An 18,099-nucleotide genomic window follows, 5' to 3' on the forward strand; every position below is an offset into this window, starting at 1 on the left:
GCTTGTTCGAAAACAGGCACAGCTGGCCTAATTAAGATGGTGACTGTTTTGCCTAGAGGATACCACACTGCCAACCTCCCCTCTCCGTGGTGTGTGTGTGTGTGTGTGTGTGTGTGTGTGTGTGTGTGTGTGTGTGTGTGTGTAAGTCAAGTGAGATGGGTCAAAGGGAGAGTAAATTGATCTTCCAGCAACCCCCCCTGTGCCCCCCATACCATCACCCCCCTCACTCCCAGCCAAGGCCAGCTTTGGAGGAGTCCCCAGGGAAGGAAGACTTCATCTCCTTCCGAGCTGGAAATGTGCGGTGTTGGAGAGCATGGTGACCTGCCTTGTGCCTGACTGAGCACAGGCTCAGAGAATTGAAGCAAGGACATCTTGTTTTGTCTGCCTGGATTCTTGAGCTTTCTCCGTGTGGAGCAAAACTGCATTTCAAGTAGGAAAAGACCTCACTGCTGGCGCTTTCTCTGTTTACTTTTGTCTGCGTTACAAACATTGCCTTCGGTTATGGATTCCTTGCAGGAATCCTGTGAAGCCATATATCCATTTGCGAGAAGAGTTAAGGTAGCTAAAATTTGGTCACCTAATTGATGAAGTCACTTAGCTAGGTACTTGGAACACAACCTAGGAGTTCAAGCTCCCAGTGTCCATTTGAGATAGGAGGTGTTTCTGGGCATGTTAAAGTAAAAGAAGGGAAGCTCCAGCCTAAAGTGTGCTTGGTTTTTCGGGCGGGTCACTTCTGGAACATGTATATGACATATGTATACATTTCTCCATAATACATTATATATGTATGTATATGCCTATGATGCACATATATATATATATATATATACATGATGTATATGTATGTATGTATAAAACGGGCTCCCATGACCTGAGGAGCTTACAAAGCATGCTGTTTGGTGCATTCATTTACTTAAGTACCACACACTCTGCGACTTACACAATAAAAATGTTGTCTCATAACTGCCAAGGCTAGAAGTCCAAGAGTGTGTAGACAGGGTTGGCTCCTTCTGAAGACTGGGACGAAGAGTCAGTTCCAGGCTCTCTCTACCTTCTGAAGGGTTGCTGGCAATCTTGGGCATTCATTCTTCGCCTTATAGAAGCATCCCCCTGATGTCTGCCTCCATCTCCATGTGGCAGTCTCTGAGAACACGTATGTGTCCAGTCCCTTCATATAAGGACAACATTGTATGTCATGAGGATCCTTGCTCTGTGATGTCCCTTCAACCTCGGGAATTGTACCTACAACTCTATTTCCTAATGAAACATATTCTGAGGTGTGGTGATTTGCTACTTTGACACAGGAATTTGGGGGGACACAATTCACTTTACAATGCTGACCTCTGCTCTAGACCCCCTGGCACAGACCTCAGAAGGTGAAAGTGTGTGTGATATGTGTGTAGTACATGCCATGTGCTCACCATAATCTGACAATCACACTCTTCATGATTTTTAGAAGATTGTTCTGTTTTGTTTTGTTTTTGCGACAAGGTCTTGCTATACATTCCTGGCTGGACTGGTACTCCCTATGTAGCCAAGGCTAGGCTCCCAAATTCTCCTCCCTCAGCTTCCTGAGTACTGGGATTACAAGTGTGCACCACCACATTGGGATTGAAATTCTAGAACACTTAGCACTAGATCTACCCTCTTAGATATTCAAATGCACAGTGCAAAACTGGGACCTACAAGCATCACGGTGAATAGCTGGTTCTTCATCTTGCACGGATGAAGCGCTACAACTGACAAACATGAATTCGTGCTTTTAAGAGTGACCCCAAGTGACCTGTATGCTGAGTAAAATTTGAGAGCTGCATAGCCACCTGAAGTGACACACAATGTCTCATCTCAAATACAATGATGCACAAAATAAACCCACACGGTTAAACGTATGGCTGAGTTCTAGGAGAAGAAAAGAAAAAAAAATCTGAAATTTCAAAACTGAAGACCTGAAGCAAGAGAGCCAAGCATTGGCTGATCTGGTGGGAGCTCTAGAGAGTGGGGTTCTCAACCTCCCTAACACTGTGCCCCTTTAGTGCAGTTCTTCCTGTTGCGCTGACCCCCAGTTATAAAATTATTCTGTGCTATTTCATAACTGTAATTTTACTACTGTTATGAATTGTAATGTTAATATTTGTGTTTTCCAATGGTCTTAGGCAATCAACTAAGGGGGTCATGACTCACAGGTTGAGAACCACTGGTATAAATCCTTAGCAGCCGGCTCATGCCACGTGATAGGTCATTGCACAGCTGAAGCAGAGAGGCGGAGCCAAACCCCTTTGCATGAAACACGGGGCTCTGAAGAGATGCCTTATCATAGGAAAGAGCTGGGAAAACTCAGAGAACCACTCCAGCTGATTAGAACTTCGGGGGAGCTGGACTCTACTGTATGCTCGCATCTGCTCTGAAGGCTTACAGGGTCAGGAGGCTTCATCAGGGTACATATAAGAACAGGGATTTGAGGGAGGTATGAGCTATTAGGGTTTGTTTTGAAGTATGAGAGAGCGAGAGAGAGAGAGCGCAAGCGAGCTGGAGTCTGATAAAGTCTGCTGGGCGGTGGCGCTGAGCTACTGGGGAGAGGCATCCTGGGATGAGGGAATGGATCAGAGCCCCAGAGAGTGAGCAGAGGGTGTGACAAAGCTGAACTTGCTACTTTAAAAAAAATGTTATTTTTTATATTTTTCTCCACTCCCCTCCTTTCCTCTCCCCTCCCCTTCTCCCCTCTCCCATGATGGCACACACCTTTAATCCCAGCGCTTGGGAGGCAGAGGCAGGAGGATCTCTGTGAGTCTGAGGCCAGCCTGGTCTACAAGAACTTACTACTTTTAAAGATTGCCAAGCACCCTTCTCTGTGGTTCCCTGTTGAGCTCTATACGAATCAGCAGTCACTATAATAAAACACCGGAGAAGATGTTAGAAGGGGATTACAGCTTTGTAGTTTCAACCCTTGGTCAATTGTCCCCATTGCTTCGGGGTCTGTTGCAAGACAACACAATATGTCAGGAAGGTGTAGAGAAGGAAGCTGCCCACCTCGTGGCACCTGGGAAGCAAAGGTAATAAGAAGAACTGGAATCCCATGATCCTCTTTGAGGACACATCTCACTAATGTCTTATCACCTTTCGTGGAACCTACATTTTAAAGTTTCCGTTGCTTCCTGGGGACCACACCTATAACACACAGGCTTTGAGGAGACAATTATAATTTAAATTATTGCAAACTCTGATGAGCCCTGCCCCAGAAAGTCCTCTCACCACCTGCCTGTTGCTGGGGACTGGAGGGACAGACGCAAGCTGCAATAGTGAGCTGTATCCAAACTGGCCAATGGTGGCTGGGATGTCACAAGCCCACGTGGAGGAATGTCAGCAGAGAAAGGAGCTCACATGCCAAGGTCAGGGCAGTTTGAGGAATCAGAGTTGCTAAAATAGCGTGGCCCTTGGTAATTTGGGACTCTGAGTGAGTGTGTGTGTGTGTGCGTGTGTGTGCGTGTGTGCGTGTGTGTGTGTAGGTGTGTAGGTGTGTAGGTGTGGGGGGGTGGGGATTGAACCCAGGGCATCATCACACATGCTAGGCAAATGCTCTACTGCTGAGTTTCATTTCCAGCCTGGACACCTAATCTGAAAACTGCTCTATTGGTTATGACATCGGTGGTGGTTAAGGAGCAACTAGCAGCTCCCATTGGCTGAGTTTCTATCAGACACTGGGTTATTCTTCTGCTCCCTCCTCATGTCAGTCCCGCATGGCAGCCATAACTACTATCTCTGTACTTTAGAGAAATCTTTAACCCTGAGGGGGAGTCGGTGAATGTCTCTGTATGGCAGCTGCTCCCTAAGTAATGACAGCTTTAAACCTAGGTCTGCTGCCTGCTGTATCAATGCTACCAGTTGCTACCTCTGGGCAGTCGGTTATAGATGGCTTTTGTTTTATTCTTTATCTACTTTTTAAATTTTCTGAGTTTTAAATGTAAAATGGAGGGAAATTTGATAGCTGTAAAAAACCCCAATAACACCACTCAAAACCACACATACACACACACACACACACACACACACACAAACACACAAACATTTTGTAAACACAAAATGGCTTGTGTTTACAAGCCATTGGAATGTGTGTGCAGGAGGAGACATGAACAAGCAGAGTGACGTCAAGCAGGGTCCCTGGTCCTGGGTTCCTCCGTCACACCCAGGGTCCTCCTTTACTCTTGAGCTTGTTCTTTTTGCCTCAGCCCAGGACAGTGCTAATGGCAGGTGGGAGAGGCTCAGGGAGGCAACAGTTGGACCCTGATAAACCTCGTCTCCCTCGCTCCCCTCACAGGTCAACCCTTTCAGAGACCGAATCTGCAGGGTGTTCTCCCACAACGGTGTGTTCTCTTTCGAAGATGTGCTGGGCATGGCGTCGGTGTTCAGTGAGCAGGCCTGCCCCAGCCTGAAGATCGAATATGCCTTTCGCATCTATGGTGGGTACCTTGGTTGGGGCGGTTGGTGGTGCTGAGTGGGGAGGAGGAAGCGGTCAGAGAGAATCTGCCGCCTCTGAAATCCAGCAATGTTAGCTCACTGATGGTATGGTACAACGGGGATTCATCAGGTCTTTATGAGTATATACTGTGTTTCTTAAGTACTGTGAAATAACAAAACTGGTTGGGAATCTCAGCTCTGATAGACCTTCCCTCCATGTCATCAATATAAGTGGCCTTTATTATTGCTGTCACCAGCATACGTGACAAGAAGCAGGTGAAGGTGGAGTTATTGAGAGTGTCTGAAGGCACACGGTCCATTGTGCAGGGACAGCGGGTGACGAGGCCACAGGAGTGGGGTCGTGTCGTTGAGACTTCTCACCTCCTTACAGAGGTGACACAGGATGCTGGGTGGTATTGGAAGCCTCCAGTCCTGCCCCTTAAGAAATCCATGCCCTCTCCAGCTAGGTTCCTCCTCCATAAGTCCCACAGTCTCTCAAAGCAGTGCCAGTAGCTGGGAAACAAATGCTCAAACACGTGAGCCTGGAAGGGGCTATTTCTGTTCAAATCATAACACCGTCTGAGGGCACTGGGGTCACCAATGTGGCTATTTGGTGATCTCTCTCTGGGCAAGCCAGCGAGAAAGGGAAGACATTGCTTGTCTAGCAGGAAGAAGATTGGGTGGGAACTTGAGAAACATGAGTACCCGAGCCAGCTCTGCATGCGGTGGCTGCATAGTCTTGAACGAGTCATTTCATCTTCCCGAGAACCCGTTCTCTCATCTTGAAAGTGAAGGACTTGAGAAAGATGATCCGTGATGTCTTTGATATCTGCCCTTTACCCTTTATTGTCCCCGTAGCCCAGTGGGATACTCAGATCTCTCCAAAGCAACCAAAAGGAAAGAGCCAAAGAAATCTTGAGACGCCTTCCAACAGACCATAAACATCTCTGAGTACATCATGGTAGCTCCTTTGCTTGTACAGGCAGACTGGCACAGATGGCCACTGCCCTTTCTGTTTAAGTAGGCCATCCGGCTCCTCCTGTCCTCAGACATCAGTGAGCAGAACCATGCAGGCTGAGGAAAACCTAAACTTGCTAGGTATGTTGGCACACATGCTGGTAATCAGAAGGCTGAGGCAGAAGGATTACAAGTTTGAAGACAAACAGGACTACATAGTGAGACCTTGTCTTAAAAAGCCAAGGGCCAGTGTGATAGCTCAACGGTAGAATGCTTGCCTAGGATACACAAGGCTCCAGACTGGATCCGAAACTAAACAAACAAACAAAAGTCCCCGCACCCTCTCTAATCTGGAGAACCGAAACGACAGGATTGCAGGCTGAATTAAACCAAAAATGTCAGCACTGTTTTTGGAGAACTGTAACAGAATTCAGCATCTCTACATCGAGACATTTACAATACCCCAAAGTGACCTGATATGCAAGAAAATTCCTTTAAATCTTGCTGCAGCCTCCAGAAGGAAGACTGACTCTGACATGACCCAGATACTGAAATTCACTGATAGAGTCTTAAAACAGCTGCCGCCACCGCTGTCGTCAGCTCTTCAGAGAAAGAGAAGGAGAAGGGAGAAGGATGCAGGAGTCGAGAGGGAAGGGTGGAGGGAGAAAAAGAAAGAAGGACCTGTAGGGGTTGACTTGGGGGACACTGGTGACCATCAACCACACAGTCTAATATGAGTGGGACATCCGGGAAAGACAGTGATTTAATTCAGTCCAAAGGCACAAGAATCAAGAGCGCCATTGACCAAGGACAGAGCAGAGACAGAAAAGCTCCTCCCACCTCCGTTTGTCATCTTTTGGGCCCTTATTGGGCTGGATCATGCCAACACACAATGATGAGTGTGATCTTGTTTTTAAATTTTTATTTATTTTTAATGTATTTAAAAGATTGTGTGTGTGCGCGCACACACGTGTGCATGCACACACATAGTACTCAAGTTGGCCAGAAAAGGGTGTTTAATCCCCTGGATTAAGTGATTGGGAGCCTCCCAGCGTGGTTACTGAGAACCAAACCAGGTCCTCTGCAAGAACAGTACACACTCCAAACACATGAGCCGCCTCTCCAGCCCCTATTTTTTTTTATTCTTTGATGACTTCAGACCTGTATGTAATGTATTATAGTCATTTCAACTCCTCACCCTCTTTCCTTTCTCTCCCACTGTACCCCTCCTTACCAGCCCCTCCCATCCACAGGTATATGTGTATGTGTGTGTGTGTGTGAGAGAGAGAGAGAGAGAGAGAGACAGAGAGACAGAGAGACAGAGAGAGACAGAGATTCATCGTATTTAATTGGGGTTGCCTACACAAGAGTGGCTGAAGGGTTGTTTACTGGCGCATGGGCAGTATACCAGTGGCTACAGCCCTGAAGAAAGTTACACCCAGCCCCTCCCCCCATAACTGCCAATAGTTCCTGACTCAGGAGTGTGAGGGCTCATGAGGCCACCATGCTCCCCCAGCCACAAAAGGACTGTCTTCTGCACATCTCAATGTGACCTTCTTTATTCGGTTTGCTGATTCAAATGCTAATCTCTTCCAGAAATTCTCTCACAGACACACCAGGAAATAATTTTTTTTTCTGCATTTATCTGGGCATTCCTCAGCCAAGTCAAATTGACACATAAGATTGACCATCACAACAACCATTTCCAATAAAGTAAAAGAAAATCCTCTCTCTCTCTCTCTCTCTCTCTCTCTCTCTCTCTCTCTCTCACACACACACACACACACACACACACACACACAATGAGTAGATATGAAAGCTCATCAGAAAAATACAGCTATGGAGGCAGTGAAGGAAAACAGACAGCTGGTCAAGATGTAATTAAACAAGGGAACCATGTTCTAGCCCCAACAAGCAACAAAATTTGGCAGCTTCGGCCCCATGGATCTGGTTTTAAGGATAGAAGGAAGGGGTAAGGGAATATTCCTCCATTATTCCTCAGCGACTAAGGAAAGTCGCTGAGATGGGCTGTGTAGTAGGGTGTCCCTGAATGGAGGCCCAAAGAGGTCATTGTGTGAAGCTGTGAAGGTGAAGCCTGGATTGCCTTAGAGACCCCAAGATGTTGGAGATGCCAGAGCTATGGGATACCAGCCGACGAGAGCTGCTAACAGGGAGTGGACCCAGCCCAAGTGAGAGAAGTGTGTTGCAGTCAGCAAAACTGAAAGGAGTTGGAGATCTGAAGAGCATTTAATATCAGACATGGAGACGCAGAGTTTGGAGTTTGCCCAGCTGGTTTTTGGTCTTACTCTGGTCTGGTATTTCCTCGCCATGCTCCCTTCCCTGTGTTTTGGAATTATAATGTCTATCCTGTGCCATTATATGTTGGAAGTGTGTGATCTGCTTTTTGATTTTGGTTTATAAGGGATTACAGTTAAGAGATTCATGAATCTCAGAAGAGACTTTGAACTTTAAAACATTGCTGAGACAGTGATAGACTATGGGGATTTTTGAAGTTGGACTAAATGCATTTTGTGTTATGGTATTGCTACAGGAGTTTGGAGGTCAGTGATTGGAACTTAGTAGTTTGAATGTCCCCATAAGCTCATAGGGAGTGGCACTATTAGGAGGTGTGGCTTTGTTGAGGTGGGTATGACCTTGTTGGAGGAAGTGTGTCACTGGAGGCAGGTTGTGAAGTCTCATATATACTCAAGCCATGCCCAGTGTCTCAGTTCACTTCCTGTTGCCTTTGGATCAAGATGTAGAGCTCTCAGCTCCTTCTCCAGCACCTTGTCTGTCTGCATGCCACCATCTCCCGCCATGATGATAATGGACTAAACTTCTGAAACTGTAAGCAAGTGCCCCAATTAAATGTTTTCTTCTTTAAAAAAGAAAGAAAGAAAGAAGAAAAGAAAGGAAGGAAGGGAGGGAGGGAGGAAGAGAGAGAGAGAGAGAGAGAGAGAGAGAGAGAGAGAGAGAAAGAAAGAAAGAAAGAAAGAAAGAAAGAAAGAAAGAAAGAAAGAAAGAGAAAAAGAAAAATACAACTCTGAGAAGGGAGTTAAATAGGCTGGGCCCAGTAGCATCAGCCTGTAATTCCAACTGCTTGGTAGACTGGAGCAGGAGGCTCACATGGTCAAAGTCTGCCTTGGTAAGTCCATCCAAGGCTAACCTGGGAAACTTAGCAAGTCTATATTACAAAATAGAAAAAAAAATAGAGTGCTGGGGGTGTAGCTTAATGATAGAGCCTCACCTAGTAGGCAATAGCCTTCAGGTTGGTACCCCACTCCCAAACAAGCCATGCAAACACAAAAACACATCTGAAATCAAAACTTCCTGGCTGGACTTCACAGGGGGATTTAGATAACAGAGAAAAAGACCAATTTGAAGACAGAGGCAGAGGAAAAAAATCTGAATAACAGAGGGCAAACATTGAGAGAATGAAAGAACAGGGCCTTTGGGACAGGCAGAGTTAGAAAGGTCGAATATGCAACCAGTTGATCCAATTAGAGTCTCAAAAGCAAAGGGTAGAAAAGATATTTGAAGAGGCCCCAAATATCTTAAATTTGGTACAAGACGCAAATTCATAGTGAATCTCAATCCAAAATGAAATCACACACTTGTATATTGTCAGTGTGTCAGTGCAGCAGTTCTGCCTGGGGTGTGTGTGTGTGTGTGTGTGTGTGTGTGTGTGTGTGTGTGTATGTGTGTGTGTTCTCCTACAGCTTCCTTCTTCCTTTCCTCAAGCAGTCCCAAGTGTCCCAGGAGAATGCTTTTGATCCCAGGAGCCTGTCCTAGCTCACTAGTCACAGACACACTTCTGTCAGAGGTGGCAGCTGTGCTGACCGAGGTCCTTGTCACACTCTCCAGGACAAGACACCTCTAGCAGAGTCCCGGCCCAGCTCAGCCCTCCAGTCTCAGCCAAGAGTGCCTGGCTTGCAAGTCACAGAAACCTAGCTCATGAAGTAACAGATAAGGGACAATGGATCCCCAGTCTGCCTGGGCTGGGTAAAAAAAAAAAAAAAAATCCCCCAAAGTTCAGTGACCTCAGGTGCCACACTTTATGGTTTCAGGGTGCCTGCCAGTTAGGAATCCAGGCTTGGCTTATCTGATCCTTCTTCCTTCTTCCTTCTTCCTTCTTTCCTCCTCCACCCCCCGCCCCACCCTCTCCTTCCTCCTGCCTCCTCCTCCTCTTTCCTCTTCTGCTTTCTTTTATTCTTTTTGTGGCAGGGTCTCACTATGAAGTCCTGGCCAGCCTGGAAGTCACAGAGATCTATCTGCCCCTGTTTCCCCAGTGCTAGAATAATAAGAATAAGAGAGGACCCCATCTCTTAAAGTCTCGCAAAATTCCAGCCAAAGTTCTAGCCAAGCTGCTTCCTATCTGGGGAAGACCCTTCAAGCAGCTGGCAGAATACAGTTCTTGTGTTCATGAACCTTTGACCCCCAGCTTTGTGCTAGTTAGGAGCTGGAATCTGCCCTCAGCATCTGAAGACCACCCCAACCCCTTTGTCACATAGCTTTCCCGGCATGGCCACTTGTCTTCAAAGATAATGGGGGGCAGGGAACAGCCCTCGAATCATCTCCTGTTAGAAAGAAGTCTTCCATGGCATTACCTGACCATGGAAGTGACACCCATCCTGTCAGGCCTGCCAGATTCTGTTGGTTGGAAGCAGGTTACAGTCTCCGCCACACCAAACAGCACCAGGGTTCTACAAAAGCATCCACACCAAGAGATGTGGATTATTCAGTGGAGGGGCCTGAGACAGGTGCTCATGTAGTCCAGGCTAGCCTCAAACTCATTGTGAGACTGAGGATACCATGAAGGTCTTGATTTTCCTGCCACCACTTCCGGAGTACTGGGATTAAAAGCCAAGTCCTGTCAAACCAGCTCCAGACATCTGTCTCATATGGAGTATGTCCACAGACAGAGGTACAGACCCCATGAAAGAAGGGAAGGCCTGGGATAGAAGCCAGGCAGCTTCTCTGCACGGCTTCTGAGCAAACCTCTTACTTTCCAGTTCTGAGGTTTATTCATCTGTGCCCATGAACTAAAGATGACTCCCCTCGTACCCACATGTCCTATAGATCCTACGCTGAGTAACTGGCCACAGTTTCAGTTTCTCAGCAGGCGCTGAATGGCTCAGCGAAGCTAATGATCTGATACCATGGTTGGAGGGTCAGCCTTGCCCAGTCACCTATGGCCAAAAGAAAAGCAGAGTCTCCTGACTAAATGTGGCCCCAGAGATCAAGCACTTGGGAACAAAGACATTTCTCAGAGACAGAAAAAGCTGGGTGTTACGTCTCTTGCCTGAAAATCTAATCTCTGCACTCAGGAGAGAAAGCTGGAAGAAGCAGAAGTTCAAGGTCATTCTCCCTACTTAGTGAGTTCAAGGCCAGCTGGAGACACAGCAGGCCTTGTCTTGACAGAAGGAGGGAAGAAAGGAAGGGAAGGAAGGAGGGAGGGAGGGAGGAAGAGTGCTTTGCCATCTTCCCATGGTTTCCAGAGCCTAATAAACAAAATTCCCAAAGCCCATCGGGATAGTAGATGCCCACAACGTCTTCTCAACACAGGGCCAACTTTGCTTAGCTTTATAAATGGGAATGTTCAGTCCTCAGAGGCCAGACTGAGTGGTTGGGGTCAAGTCAGGGAGCAGACGACCCTTCACTCCTCCCCAGTGTTCTTATATCTGTCTTCATTCATCTCCAAGCCCCTAACACACACAGTTATTCCCCTTCCCCAAGGACAACAAGCGCGAAGAGCCTTCAAAGTTCAATTAAATCTTCAGCAGAAATAGATGCCTGGGATTTGTGCCCCAGCCTGCATTCAGGACACCCAGACAAATCAGAATTGTCTTTGGGTTCTGACGATTTGTGACCATAGGCAGCTGTCAGCTCAGTGTGAGACAGAACTCCAGGATCCTTGCATCTAGTGCCTGGTACATAGAAACTGCCCAGTAAGTCCGAAGTAAGCCCATAAGGAAGGAAGAAGGGGAATTAAAAGGAAGAGCAAAGAGGCAGACAGAGGAGACCAATGTATTGGTAATGGTCATGGTAGTGGATCTTGTGAAAGTCCAAAGACCTCTTGATGCTCTTGACCTGATGACTCTGGGTAAAGTTCAAGAGGGGATCAAAGATGTGGATCCTCTGGCCCCACTTACACCTCTGAATCAAATCTCCATCTTAGCAAGACACACCCCTTGTGCTCCCACCAATCTCAGCCCCTGAAAAGTCTAGAAAGCCATGCTTTAGCCTCCTGCCTCCCAAACCTGACTGCATACTCCAACCACCTGGGAGTTAAGTCACAGCAATAAACAACTTGATGGAATGGTATCTCCTGGCCTCCACGCTTTTGCAAAGCCCCCTGGGCATTTTTTAGGTGAAGCAGGTTTGGAGGTCCCTTCTCTAGCTCGCTGTATAGCTATATCCGTTAGGATTACACCCAGCAACACTTAGCAGTGTCCCTGGTTATAAACAAACAAACAAGGAAAGAACACACACACACACACACACACACACACACACACACCACCACACACACACACACACACACACACACACAGAGAGAGAGAGAGAGAGAGAGAGAGAGAGAGAGAGGAGAGAGAGAGAGAGGTCTGAGCTGGACTGATGACTTCAGAAAGCAGGCAAGGGCCCAGAATCCTTTACGCTTCCTCAACTGTAAAGTCCTGGTACGAGACTGCTGTCCTATTGTCCTCCTGGTCACAAAATGGCTTCTGTGCCCACAGACTTCTCATCTTTATTCCAGGCAGGGAGAGTGGTACAGAGGGACGGGGGAAGGAATAAAGGTGAAATCCACATTCAAAGACACAAATAAGTCAGCTCTTCCCAAGCTTTCTTGGAACGCCACCAAGATACTTCAGTTTATATTTCTGGGGCCAGAATGATGTCATACGGCCACCCATGGCTGCAGTGGAGATGGGAAAGCCATCCGTGTATTTTCATCTGAACCCCGGGGTCATCTTGAACAAGAACTGCTTAGAGAATGTCTCAGCAAGGCTACAGCACTTTAAGGCCCGGAACTCACCTCCTGGACACCAGTTTCCGCCCCGAGGGATATTCTGGCCTCGTTGTGATCAATGTCACATCTCTCCACACCTTCAGGAAGATTTATCAGTTGTCAGAGACTGATGTCTCGGCCACGTCTTCCTGATCCAGGTGGCACCAGCTGTGGCTTCTCAGGCAGAAAGCAAGTTGCAGGTTTTGCCACACCTTCCTGAGACCTGAGCCAACCTCAGGGATGTCAGTGGCTAGGTGTGGCCACGGAGGAAGCCTAGGGAAACTATTGAAAGCTTGCCGTTGGTCTGCAAGCAATGAGTTTTAGCTCATTTCATGGAAAGCACGTTTGGGGGGGGGGGGCTCAGAGGCTAAACCTTAACCAATCTAGTTCTCTAAGCTTACAGTGTGAGGCCCCCACACCCACCCGAGGGGTCCGTCACAGGCTGTGAGTTCTAAGACTGCTGTGTTAGCATAGACTGGGAGCCAGCCAATGCACAGACTCCCTGGCCCTAGCCCTTTCCCAAACTGCTCTGCCCTTGCATCCCCAAAGGACAGGAACCACCCAGGACTACATTTACTCTAGCAAATGATTCTGTTTTCAGATGGCTTGGGACCAAAGCCATGTCATTTTCTGTAGTCTCTGCATATGGGAGCTAGGCCAGCAGGATGCCTGGGGACACTGCAGGGGCTTGGGGAGAGGGAGGAGTTTCTTACTGGCAGTGTGGTATCACTGCGGCTGCTCGGCTGGGCTGCTCGGTGCGGTGCCTCCTCCGGGGGACCTCCCCACCCCTTTCACCTGCTCTGCTGATTCACATCCTGCGCAGGGAGAGCGCCCAAGATCAGCTAGGACTAGGGTTCCAGTATAGACAAAGAAATACAGTCAGGGACGTACCTTACCCTCCATATGCACTTTCTGCCTTTGGGGACAGATAATTCTTGGCTCTGCCATAAAAGGACTCTGCGGTACCAGCAGACTCTGGGCCTCAGTTTCCCTAATAACCCACTAACTCTGTTGGCCGTTCTTCAAGGTGGGATGTTATAGCTTCTCAGGTTTTCATTTTTAGTACTTAACAATGAAGCACCTGGTGGAGAATTAAGCCCTGGCTACAGCTGACAGGAGTCTTCTGTACTCTAGACTCATGCCAAGGGATGGCTATGCATTTCCCATTTAACCTTCACAGTGTAGAGGTACAACTATTGTACCCATTTTACAAACAGGGAAACTGAGGCTCAAATAATGAACGGGGATTAAATATCTATCTTGTGGAGAAGCCACAAGGAGTTGTCCACAGCGGTTCTAAGGCTCTGTAGCACTAAGGATCCAGGCTTCTCTTTCCTGTGGCTTTGCCTTCCAGTCCCATGGTGACCTCATTGTCTCAAAGACCTTTCCGTAAGTCACTTGCCCTCTTCTGCTAATACGTCACTGGGCAGAGCTTAGCCATTTGGCCACCTCTTGCAGCAAGGGAGGCTGGGAAACTGCTTTCTTTGGATGATCCTCTGCCCAGCTAAAAATTGGTGACATTCTGGGATAGAGACAGCCGTGAGGCGTGAGGAGCCCAGATTCCCTGTTATGTCTAGATGGTGGGGCTTATTGTGCTCCATCACTTACCAGGTCGGACATTCATCCATTCATTCACTGAGACTCTGCTCTGGGCTGGGAGAGCCATGAGCCCTCCCAGAGACTAATGGGAGCTGGTCCCATAATGTCCTCAGACTTAGGGTGCCAAGCTGTAGGGAGCATTGCTCCAGCCCCTGACTCATTCCTGAAGCCAGCCCATTAGCTGCACGAGCTGTAAGAACCACCATGCCACTTCCCTGAGAAGCTAGGACCCGCATCCAGGTCCCTCAGGCAGCTACCGCACAGAGACAGAAGCATGGGATGATGCCCAAGGCTTTTGGTCCCAAACCCAGGTCACCTTTCACTCTTCTACTCTGACCATAGACCTGAGTGTGGGGCCAGGTCAGCCTAGCTGGGTTTGAACTTCGCCCTTCCATTTCCTGGACGTTTGAACAAGCTGTGTCACCCCTGAACCTTGGTGTACTCTTGACAAAAATAAGAAATAAAAAGGTGGACAGTGAGGATCCGATGTTAAAAGAGACTACATCCGAGCACACAGTAGGTGCACAGTCGATGTTTATAATATTGCTATTATTGGTGCCTCACTTACTTGTCTACAGCAGGCCCAGCTGCTTCACACCTCACCCTCACAAGTCAGCGAGCTGTGCCCCCTCATGTCCCAGATTCTCGACACACTAGGAGCAAATGGACCCTCCTTGGTCTCCCAGAGACTAATGGGAGTTGGTCCCATGAGCCCAGGACTCAGCCTCTGTCTCCTCTCTGCAGATTTTAATGAGAACGGCTTCATTGACGAGGAAGACCTCCAGAAAATTGTGCTAAGGTTGCTGAAAAGTGACGACGTGTCTGAGGATCTGCTGATGGACGTCACGCACCACGTGTGTATCCAGAGGGTGGGGCCCTAGGTTCCAGGTGACCACACAAAGCTCCAGGATATCAGACCGCCTTCTTGGGAAGGGATCCAGGGTCAAGCCTAGAGCGGGCAGCACATATTCCGCGCCCCTCCCCCGCCAGCAGCCGCCACAGGGATGGGCAGCACATAATGCCTGAGAAATGGGCACACAGCGGAGAGAACTCTACCTCAGAAGTCTGTTCCTCCAGTAAGGGCCTTCTATCTTCCTCCCTTCCCTCCTGAGAGCCTCCCACCTACAGGGGTCACCAAGGGCCTCCGGGCCTACAGCAGCTTAGCACGTGATGAACACATCACAACATTCCCCTGCTCACATTGCTCATCAAGGCATGGGCACAGGCCCATGAGCTCTCAGGCTATGAGAGCCCCTGAGGATTTCAGGGCTGAATGGTGTCACTTCCTGCCTGACTCGGGCTTCTTACAGTGTGGGGCTCATGCCTGTGTCTGGCTGATGGGGTGAGTGGGGACTACTGTCCTCACTGCCACATTGGTGCTGGGGGCCGCTGAGGAGACTTCTTCCAAAAGGCTAGCCCGTGATGCCTCCTGCACCCCGACCTTAGTGCACACACCTCTCTGTGGGGTCCCTGAGACATCTTCCCATATACTAGCTCCTCTACGCTGTCTGTCTCTCCATGTTGAGACCTATCTCCTGGGTTTCTCTCTGTCTCCTTCCTTCCACCAGGTCCTGAGCGAGTCAGATCTGGACAATGACAACATGCTGTCCTTCTCCGAGTTTGAACATGCAATGGCCAAATCTCCAGATTTCATGAAGTAAGGCACTCCTAAGGGGAGGGGCTCTCCAGCAAGATTGGAGGCAGGAAAGGCTCCCTAGTCTCCGCTGGAAGAGTGCCATGTCTCTGTCTTGCCATGAAAGTCATGAGTCTCCTGGCCTCCACTGGTTCTTTTAGAAGTAGCAAAACCGAAATGTCTGAGAAATCTGTCAACCTTGGGGAACCAAGACAGGAAATGACAGGATTCCAGGGTTTGCAGAATGACAGGATTCTGGGGTTGGTGCAACCTCAGAGACATTACTCCTAATGGCCAGAACATCTGTGTACATCTCCCAGTACCTACTGGGCTTCAGATATGACCTGAGTGTTGCCCACTATTACCCAGATACACTAGGAGCTGGGGGGGGGCACTGTTCAGCAGTGTAAAGATGCCAGAGGAAGAGCTGACGAAAGAAATGTCACAAGAGAAGCAGCTAATTCTACCCGGCAGAAGGGACCTCGCTGATTTCTGCTCCAGCCTCCCTCCAGATGATGGCCCTCTCTATTCCCAAGGCTGCATTTGTCAGTCTTCTGCTTCCTTCCAGTTCAGAACAAATGCATCCTCTCCAGAGGTAGTCCGCGTCATGACTGAACAGTCCGGCGAGAACAGCCTTCCTTGTGCTGAGTCAGCATCCCGTGACGTGTCTGGCACACTTGCCCCTGACACTGCCCCTTGATCTCACAGACAGATGATTTTGATGAGGAGGAAGGATGGTGACTCTGGAGAATTTTACAAACCAACTCAAAAAAAAAAAAAGGACAGAGCGGGGTTGAGCAGGAACCCTGGCAGAAGCCCAGGCAGCTGCATGTTCTCTCTCTCTCTCTCTCTCTCTCTCTCTCTCTCTCTCTCTCTCTCTCTCCCTTCCTCCCTCCCTCCCTCCCTCTCTTCCTCCCTTTCTCCAACCCATCTCTACCTCCATTAACCCTACTTCTCTACTCTTCCATGCCTACCTTCCGTTGCACACCAGCAACCTCTGGGTTACCAGACACGGGCCGGCATGTGTCACAGCCTCCCAACAGTTTATGATATGTTTGATTGAACTTCAGGGACCCTTAAGTGGTGTCTCAGCTCAACTCCAAATTCTCAGAGTGATTCTGATTGTCCCAGTTGGGTCCACATCTCTTCCAACCACAAGGATGGAGATGAAGGCTCCTGACTCTGTCGTGGCTACCATCAGAGGACTGTGGCTAGGCAGAACCTACATAGGTCTCTCTTGGGATCAGTCCTCTCCAAGGGAATTCCACTTTCTCCACATCAGCCCCACACAACATTGGCACTGGAACCCTATTTTCCTTGTTCCTGTGTCTAAATCGCTCCCATTTCTTTCCATTGGCTCTGGCATCCCCAAATTCAGAAATCTTTTGTTTTCTGGTGATGCTAAGAGAGGCTTAAAGAAAGTTTAGAGACTGGAGAAATAGCTTAGTCGGCGGACAGCTTGCTATGCTATGCAATCATGAGGACCAGAGTTCCATTCCTGGAATCTGTAGCAGAAGTTGAGTGTAGTGGCGTATGCTTGCAATACCAAGGCTGGGGAGGCTGAGACAGGGTGCTCACAGGGCTCCCTGGTGCCAGCAGGAGACTTTGTCTAAAACCAAAAAACAAAAACAAGGTAGATGACTCCTGAGGAACCGCACTTGAGGTTGCTTTCTGGCCTCCACACATGTCCATGAGTGCACATGCACCCTCACTGACTCTCACACACATACAATCATACACACCCACACACAGACACACACAGAGACACACAGACTCTGACACACATACAGGCACACACAGACACACACAGAGACACAGACATACACAGGCAGAGACACACATAGACACACACCTGCAGACAGACACACACACAGACACACAGACACACGGTTTGAGTTGGCTGGGACCATTACCTACAGAAACAGGCCTGATGGGACAAGGTGGGGCTCTCAGATATCTCTGGATTCTTTTTTCCAGCTCATTTCGGATTCATTTCTGGGGATGCTGACATGGAGGTACCTTCTGGTCCAGCAGCCTTGAGGGAGACTACTGGACCGCCCTGCGTCCTGGCACGGTGGAATCTGACTTGAAGGATGATGTGTCCCTGTCCCTTCTTCACCTCTAGAATGTTCACTAAATAAATAAAAAGAAATGTTTTCCTCAGCTCCTCCATGCCCACCGCCTTTTGAAGGCAGGGTCCTGCACAGGGAGTTGGTGTTGAGAACTGCTCATTCTAGGGCTCAGGTTTGCCAAAAACTCCAGACAAGAAAGGATGGCAATCTTTTTTAGGACAGAGTTCAAGCCTCAACCCGTGTCAGAGGAGAGGACTGAGCCAAATAGAACAAAGTTCAGAAGAAAAATATTCGACCTTCCCTTCTCTGGAGCCCACCCGTGACCCATTCTCTCCCAGGGCACATCAGGGATGTGCACATAGCTGTCATTCCAGCTG

General features: G+C 48.5%; 1 protein-coding gene across 2 annotated transcripts in view; it reads left to right on the forward strand.

Annotated features, from left to right (window-relative positions):
* Positions 1 to 17,813, forward strand: part of Cib4 (calcium and integrin binding family member 4) — a 62,547-nt gene extending 44,734 nt beyond the window's left edge. The window contains exons 4-7 of one of the 2 annotated variants that reach the window (XM_048436613.3): positions 4,313 to 4,454; positions 14,762 to 14,871; positions 15,586 to 15,674; positions 17,628 to 17,813. In XM_048436613.3, the coding sequence (XP_048292570.2) occupies positions 4,313 to 4,454; positions 14,762 to 14,871; positions 15,586 to 15,674; positions 17,628 to 17,658 (372 nt within the window). In that variant the 3' untranslated portion in view covers positions 17,659 to 17,813. The remainder of the gene's footprint in view (positions 1 to 4,312; positions 4,455 to 14,761; positions 14,872 to 15,585; positions 15,675 to 17,627) is intronic. The other variant, XM_085691209.2, reaches the window with a different exon arrangement.
* The last annotated feature ends 286 nt before the right edge of the window (positions 17,814 to 18,099 follow it).

This window comes from Myodes glareolus, chromosome 6 (assembly GCF_982192425.1).
Source record: "Myodes glareolus chromosome 6, mMyoGla1.1, whole genome shotgun sequence".
NCBI classification, from domain to species: Eukaryota; Metazoa; Chordata; class Mammalia; order Rodentia; family Cricetidae; genus Myodes; species Myodes glareolus.